This window comes from Nothobranchius furzeri, chromosome 16, assembly GCF_043380555.1.
Source record: "Nothobranchius furzeri strain GRZ-AD chromosome 16, NfurGRZ-RIMD1, whole genome shotgun sequence".
Lineage (NCBI taxonomy): Eukaryota > Metazoa > Chordata > Actinopteri > Cyprinodontiformes > Nothobranchiidae > Nothobranchius > Nothobranchius furzeri.
Window position 1 is genome coordinate 29,151,541 of NC_091756.1, and position 8,324 is coordinate 29,159,864.

At 40.4% G+C, this 8,324-nt stretch overlaps 1 protein-coding gene across 1 annotated transcript; it reads right to left on the bottom strand.

Annotated features, from left to right (window-relative positions):
- Nucleotides 1-3,271: 3,271 nt before the first annotated feature.
- On the bottom strand, nucleotides 3,272-6,874 carry LOC107388172 (ras-related C3 botulinum toxin substrate 1). Its single transcript, XM_015963583.3, has 6 exons — nucleotides 6,684-6,874; nucleotides 5,818-5,889; nucleotides 5,536-5,653; nucleotides 4,913-4,975; nucleotides 4,472-4,622; nucleotides 3,272-4,254 (listed from the first exon to the last, which is right to left on the bottom strand). Exons 1-6 carry the CDS (start codon nucleotides 6,716-6,718, stop codon nucleotides 4,127-4,129), a joined length of 567 nt encoding a protein of 188 aa, XP_015819069.2. The 5' UTR covers nucleotides 6,719-6,874; the 3' UTR covers nucleotides 3,272-4,126.
- Nucleotides 6,875-8,324: the final 1,450 nt, after the last annotated feature.

Here is an 8,324-nt window from a genome sequence, read left to right on the forward strand (position 1 = left end):
ATCACAAACTAATCAGAATAAGCGTTTGCAAACTATCCTGTTATTTAGAACCTACAAGTTCCTCATTGTTTTAGCTAAGTGAGTACACCCAGCAATAGGGAACCAGTATGAACTGTCAGTGTTAACATGATTTATGACCCAGGTACTTTAGCGAAAGTTACAACTAGCAACTATTGATGAACATCCTCTGATTAAAACAAATACATTCAAATGTGTTTTAGGTGTAGTAGTAGCTGTTTTTTTTCACTTCTACTGACCTATTTCTTTAGCCATGGACTCGCCCTGTAAAGTTGAGATCGGAAAGAGTTTCCCCTTTTCCAACTTTTTCAGGGTGTCCGTGTCATCTCTCAGGTCCAGCTTGGTGGCCACGAGGACTATAGGTGTTCTGGGACAATGGTGATGCACTTCTGGATACCACTGAAGAATATGAGCAGATACTGTGACTACTAGCAACTTTAAAAAAGAGAACAGGGAGAGAGAGAGTACAATGGCAGTACACACAATTTTGTTATATGTCAAATAGGGGTGTAACAGCAATTCAATAATTCTTCTTCGGTACATAGCTATCTTGGTTTTGTTTTGAAGGTTTGGTCTCCTCCCACACCACCCTCGCCTTTCCCAGGATCCATGACTTCCCTCCTTCCTATTCATTTTCTCTATCCCTTTCCTTACATTTTTTCTAATCACAATTTTTATTTTTTTCTCATTTTAAACATATTTTAAATCATTTTTTGAAATCGTTTTTATATTTGATTTTTTTGTGTGTGTTTTTGAAGCGCCTTGTGATTTTATCTTGAGAGGTGCTATATTAAAGATTGTTTTCTTTCCTTGCGTTACAGTTAGAGAAAAGGGGGTAAAGAAAATGTGCACTTCTGCATAAAAATAAAACTACATGCAGTAATACTCCAACAAAATGCTAACATAAAAATGTATAAAATAGAATAATTAATGGTAAATAAAACAGCTTTACAGCACAACCAGCCATTCACACATTCACATGCTTGCAGTGATGAGCTACAATGTAGCCACAGCAGCCCTGGGACACACTGACAGGTGCCACCGGTCCCTCCATCCACCACCAGCAGACAAGGGGGGTTAAATGTCTTGCCCAAAGACACAACGACAGCTATCCTTTTGCTACGGACAGAAATAGCTTGCCTGGCAGGTGCCATTACCTTCTGTTTAGTGTCGTGGTTGCACGGTGGCAGGACAAGGACGGGATGTAAGATCTAACTTAGGGATGCACAATACATCTGCACCAATATCGGTATCGGCCAGTGTTTGTCATTTTTTAACATATTGTTATCGTCTGATAAATAAAACCGGGCCTATAGTAACAACTGATGTTTTTCCATTTTGTTTCCGTATTTCAGAGGGTGAGGGGGTGATGTGTATTTTTTTAGTCACGTGACAGTGATTGTAATAATCTCAGAAGCGTGAATGTGTGTGGTGTGTGTATATAACAATGTAAATTCAGCTTTAAAAATTTTCATTCTATACAAATCTGCTTTTAGAAGCATTAATGTCAGTATATCGATATAGGCAAATATTGGTTATCGGCCATAACAGTGATTTTAATATCAGATATTGGTATCGGCCCAAAAATTTCATATCGGCGCATCCCTAATCTAAATTTACAGCCATTCACTTCCTGTCTAACCATTCAGTGAATGAACTGGTGTCTGGTACCAATACCAAACTACACTGATTGGGTTGACTGAGTGTTACAGCTGGTGCCTTTTTGCCCTAAGGATGCGAGCTTAGGACATAAATTGCTGCCATCTCCTACCTTCACAAAGACACAGCAATCATGAGAGACCTCCCCTCTTCCTCCCTTGTGCCTACACACCTGGACCCAATCCCCTCATCAGCCCAGTGCAGCATAAAGGAGAGGAGTTGCCACTGGATAATGACTTTGGCTGAGACTCAGAGAGAGATTGAGACCAGATATGTGCCACATCTCACTGTTGGCTCCGTTAGTGTTTTAAGGGTTTTAGTTCAGACTGTTTTAAATGGGAGAAAGCCATAGTGCTTTTTAGGCTTTTAAAACAGACGAGGGACCAAGATTGCTGGCTCCTTCTCAACTCCAAACTTTTGTGAGTGTGATCAGTGCACCTTTGGGATATGTTTGGGAGCTTTTTAGATGTCTGTTTTAATTGAGAATGCTCATATTAAACATGTAACCACTTGCCTTTTTAACACTGTTATATATTCAACCTTTAGATTTGGAGCGTTGTGTTATTAAAACCCTTATTTATAATAAAAACTGCTTGAATTTTACCAACCTGCACACGCCTCTGCTCTGTTTCGACATGTCCTTCATTTTAAACACCGAACCTGGTTGTAACACTGAGTCTTTTGAAGAAGGCACCCCCTAAAATGAACACAGCTGTTTGTGTTGCTGGCTAATGGCTAATGTGTGTAACACAATTAAACGTCCATGTGGCAACTCGATACTGAGCCAAACCAAACGTTCTGCAGCGGAAAATGTATGTACTGTTACACCCCTAGTGTCAAAGTTATTGTTACTGGGTTAGCCTTCATTCATTATGATTCATATTCAATAGTCAGCCAAGGTTCAGCTGAACACTTGTCTGCCTGTTCCCACCTTTAGACGAATGTTTTCATAGGAAGATGGAAGGTCTACTGAAAAACAAATTAGGAACACATCCTGTGACAAAACAAAGGCAAAAACAAATTAAAACCTTTTCATATGTGACAAAAATATTCAGTCCCTCCACTGTTGTGACACAAGCAAACTTAAGCTGGCAAACTTAAAGGAGACATAACATGCTTTTAAGTTATTCCTTTTTACATCTAAATCCTTCAGTTGGGGGTCTAAAAACAGTGGAACTGCAGCTCTTTGGTCTGATTTCCTCATTATTGTTGCTCTACAGACCCTCATCTACCCCTGTTCTGAGGAGAGTCTTGAGAACGAGCCGTTTTTGGGTACTGTCTCTTTAAACTGGAGGAGGAGCTATAAACTCCGCCCCCCTCCATAGTGCAGACCTGTACTCTCCTCCCCCAGCCGGACTTTGTAGTTCTATAGAGAAATCATTGTTTAGCATAGCAGATTTAGCATAGCATATTAGCATTTTTAAAACATGTGGGGAGAGTAGTTCATCAAGCTGTTCCAAGGCTGCTAACTCTCTCATGCATTTGTCCGTAGTCACCATAGACTGTACATATACCGCACTAGGATGCAGGTTATCAGAATGCTTCACAGAGCAGGTAGATGACACTAGCACCTTGTTGGTAGGGGTGTTGTTCTTCAGGAACCCCAGGAAGTAGAGCCGCTGCTGGACATTTTTGAAGAGTGAAGTACTGTTGGGTTTTCCCTCTAAACTAGAATGTTACAGAATTAAATCTGATCACTCTTTTTTCATTGGCCTCAGTTAGGATAGTACTGAAAGTGAACCTGACTAACTGAATTTGTTGCATACATGTTGATAACAACTCCTGTGACAAGTTACACAATATAACACAATACAGGACACTATATAAATAAAATGTATTGATCATTGTTTAGTCCAAGCAGGTGTGAACACTATATGAATAAACGTTTTAGAGCAATTACTGAATACATTTAAAAAAGTCAAACAAATTTTATGCAATTAAAGATATTTTGGTAGATTATACTTGGTTAATTATTTCATAATAACATCAAAATATACTACAAAGTCAAATGTGTGGGCTCCACTGAACATCCCTACTTTATGATCATTTCAAACTAAAACACAGAAGGTGACCTGTTTTCAGTTAACATCCTTATTGATCAACTAATGAGAATAATAATTAAACTAAGTCACGATCTGTATTGATTAACACACTCAGGCATGTTGTGTTCATGTGGAAGTCAGAAAAGTATCTCAATAGAGACGGTAAGAAAATCACAATAGAAAACTGATTCATGTAAACAAAGTTGAAGCTGACTCACGTTGCTAATGTCTTTGAACATAAAAAGATCAACTCTGTCCGAAAAACTAATCAGACGTGAGCGCCCAGAAAACTTTAAGGTGAAAAAAAAAAAGTTCAAATTCATCCTCTTCGCAACAAGGTGATGAAGGTCTGTCTGAGGGCCAGAACTGTTCCTGGATCCAGGTTCTCTCATCTTTCTGGATCTCTTTTACAAAACGTTGCAATTCCTCCTCCTCCGAGGGGGTTTGGGGTTCAACGCTGCCCTGACAGCTTCATCAAACACAGGTTTCAAGCCGGTCTGTGTCAAAGCTGAGCACTCCAGGTATTTCACTGCACCTGGTGACCAAAATACACAAAACCAGTTACCTAACCTGCATTTGTTTCCATAACATTCTGTACAAATCAAAATGATTGGTTATGTTCATTACTATGTTGTGTTAATATTAAACACAAGTGATGACTGTAAGATGATGTTGTTGGTACTGAAGAACAAAACAATTTGACAATTACATTTTAAAAATATATTTGGTGCTTATGTTGAGCTACAGCTGACCTATTTCTTTAGCCATGGCCTCGCCCTGAGAAGACAGGAGAGGAGAGAGTTTCAATTCTTCCACTTTTTTCTCATCCTGTCTCAGGTCCAGCTTGGTGCCCACCAGTATTGTTGGAGTGTTGGGACAGTGGGTATGTACCTCTGGATACCACTGAGGGAGGAGTACAGAGACTGACACTACTGACAAACTCAGAGCAGAACTTCATTTTCTACATTATTAAAATATTGAATGTAATTTGTACCCTAGACACGTTATCATTGCATTTTAGCAAAATGTAGTATCTTAAGAGATAGTTTTAGACACAAGGCCCTAATTTATTTACACAAGTGGTGTTGTAGTCTTACTTTGTAATTAAAGCAGCTGTAGCAAATTTGGAAAACAAGTTAGCTTAAAACATTTTTCATGCCTCTTAAATAATGGATTCGGACTTGAATACTCACCTTGCTACGGACATTTTCCAACGAAGATGGTGTGACAAGTGAAAAACAAATTATGAACACATCCTGACAAAAAAATGACAAAAAAAATCTATTAAAAATGTTGCCAACATGACATAAAATAAACACAGGTGTGAATGAAGATTAGGTAAGCACTGCTTCTAAATTCTTCAGTTTATAGAAAAAGAGGAAGAAACAATCTATCACATAGCGCATCTCAAGATTAAAATCACAATCATTTAGTATTGCTGACTGACTGTTCCATTTTCTCTGTTCTAGCTCTGTGAAAAGTTTCATCATCAGAGCAGATGAAACAGTTGGTTTGTGATGTATTTAGCAGTACAGTCAGAGGAAAAAACAAAGGACTGAGTACACATCCTTGAGACACCCCTGTTTTCACTGTGACTTATCATCAACATAAAACTATCTGTCACCCTCCTGACAGGAAGTACTTTAGCAGTTATGAGTGTTTTGAGCTTTAGAGTCAAGAAATTCATTTTGATTTGATGCTGGTAAAACAATGACAGTGCTAATTCTATCTGACACTAATGAGCACAAGACACACAGAGGTGTGTACGTGTTTCTGCTGATGAGTGCATTCGTGTGATTATTTTTTTAAAACACACCGTCTGTGGGTAGGACAGCGGTCTGAGCCTGTCATAATCCATCTGTCCTGCTGTGTCCCACAGACCCAGGTTCACTGCTTTCCCATCCACCAGTGTATTGGCAGAGTAATTATCAAAACTGCAGAGAGGTAACACAAACACATTTCTGATGTGAGCCCAACAAGGTAACATTGTGTGTGTGTGTGTGTGTGTGTGTGTGCGTGCGTGCGTGCGTGCGTGTGTGAGTGAGAGAGAGAGAGAGAGAGAGAGAGAGAGAGAGAGAGAGAGAGAGAGAGAGATTACACTGTGGGGACGTATTCTCCAGGAAAGGCATTGCTGGTGTAGCTGATGAGCAGGCATGTTTTACCCACAGCCCTGAAAAGACAGACAGAGCAATACCAAGACAGTAGATTGGTGTGCAAACACATTTTCAGCAGATCATCTTCATCAGATATCTAAGAACTAACTCAGCTTGTTAAACAGGTAAATAAGTTGACTCTCAAAGGTTTAATGGATGGAATGTGTCACTAAGGTCAGCAGCACCATCCTAAAGCCACGTATATCAAGTTATAGCAATTAACTTATTAAACTTATGAAAGTTTCTAATTAAATTGTGATGGACTGCTTTTCCATTTAGAGTCCTAAAACATTTATGAACGTGATGATTTCTGTGTAAAAGAACCATCAAAACAATCTCAATCCAACAGTAAATGAGCACAAATCATTCCTTCTACACACGTGGTTGACAGTTCAACCTCTTCCAGTAAATGTGCTGAACTGGTCTCGCCAGGATTCCTCAAGCTTTTATTCCAACCTTTATTGAAACACTTGTTCCTTCGTATAATAACAACATACAATGTGCAAATATCAGCAAATTGTTTTTAACATATTCATTCTTAAGGTGTCCAATGACACATACAAAATGAGCGTGTTTATTATTCAGTATGTGTCAGCGGTGCTCTAAATTTAGACAAAAACTGCAAGAGGGTTGAAAAATAAAGCCTGGAGTAGAAATACATAATACACAATACATGATATCAAACTGATCTGTTAGCCGTGATCTTCCTGTTGCAAACTGCAAAACCAACTCTTTGCTTTGATTTGCTACAGCATGTGTCAGAGTGTTAAACAATAAAGTTGAAATTTAATTACAAATAGAGTTAACTTACCCATCTCCAACCACCACACACTTCACAGCCTGCATTGCACAGTTTGATCTTATGTAGACAACGAGTAACAGCTAAATTAAACTAGTTCTCTCTTGTTGCTGTAGGTGAAACGATAAACCTGAACTAACTGATGAAACCATTTAAGGATTGCTGAAGAGATCTTTTGATTTGCCCTTCCTTCCTAGCAGTAACACCTTTCACTGGGGTGGTACTGCTGGGAAAGAAAAGGAAATTTTCTTTGAGGGTATTTACCTTTTATCTGGGAAGTCAGCTGACAAATATTCATATCAGGCAAGTTATAATCTACAATTTAAAAGAATTAAAATAACAACCAGGGCTGCACAGTGGTGCAGTGGTTAGCGCTGTTGTCTTGCAGCAATAAGGTCCTGGGTTCACGTACCAGCCTGGGGTCTTTCTGCAAGGAGTTTGCATGTTCTCCCTGTGCACGTGTGGGCTCTCTCTGGGTACTCTTCCCACAGTCCAAAAACATGACTGTCAGGTTATTATGGTCTTTCTAAATTATCCTTAAGTGTGAGTGTGTGTGTGCTTGGTTGTTCATCCTGTGTTGCCCTGCGATGGACTGGCAACCGGTCCAGGGTGTACCCCGCCTGATTGCTCGTTGACTGCTGGAGATAGGCGCCAGCCCCTGCAACTCTGCATGAACAAGCGGGTTCAGATAATGGATAGATAAAATAAAAACCAAACAAACTATTTTCCTTGTTTTGGGAAACCTGGTTTGATGCTATACCTTTTAGATAGGTGGGTGTAAAATATTCCAAGAATTAAAGGTGTGTGAAACTAGTTTAATCAAAACATTTTCAGTGGTCTCTGGTAGGAATAAATGCCTTGCAAGCTGTACTTGGGGCAAAACAGCTCAGAATTTCTTGCATCAGCAAGGACAAGTCTGCTGTCACAGAGAGTGGCCACAGGCTGCAGGATTTGGAGTCTTATGGACATCTTGCCTCAGATTGGATAACAGCCATATGATTCTACCACCCAGTGAACATGCCAGTTTGGGCCCCCGTGTGGGATCTCAACGAATGGTTGCCCACTATGGGACACAGTCATTGTGAAATGTAGGGCACATGCGGGTCCCATCATTTGGGGCCATGTAGGGACCCAAAAGGGCTTGGCCCACATGTGTGGACTGCCCCACATTGGCCCATCACTGTTGGGCCCTCATGTGCCCCACATTGCACAGCGGTACCCTGTCGCACACATACAGGCTTCCCGCTATGGCCCCAACAAATGGGAAAACATGTTGTTTTTACAACACAATGCTGTCAATTTCCTGCAACGCTGAAGCGGCATCAGGGAGCCTTAGGTTGTTTATAAGTGGTCAGATCGTGGCGGTAATGTTGTGCAATCGTGTCCTTATTACAGAAGATTACACGATGGTGGTATAAAGAGGGTATGGGGCGGCCTCTGCACAGCCGGGGACCTCCGTTTATCTTGGACATAACTTGCTTTTATTGCGATCAAAGCCACACTCAATAAGCTTTTTTAACAAGCCGCTCCTACAGGTGTCTGTCCTCCAAACTCCCTGTGAGGTCTCTGGTGATCTGACCTCCAGCTCTAATGGAGAGAAGCTCCTGGAGCTCTGCATCCATTCAGTTTTACGTCTCAGCTGAGTCTGTTTAC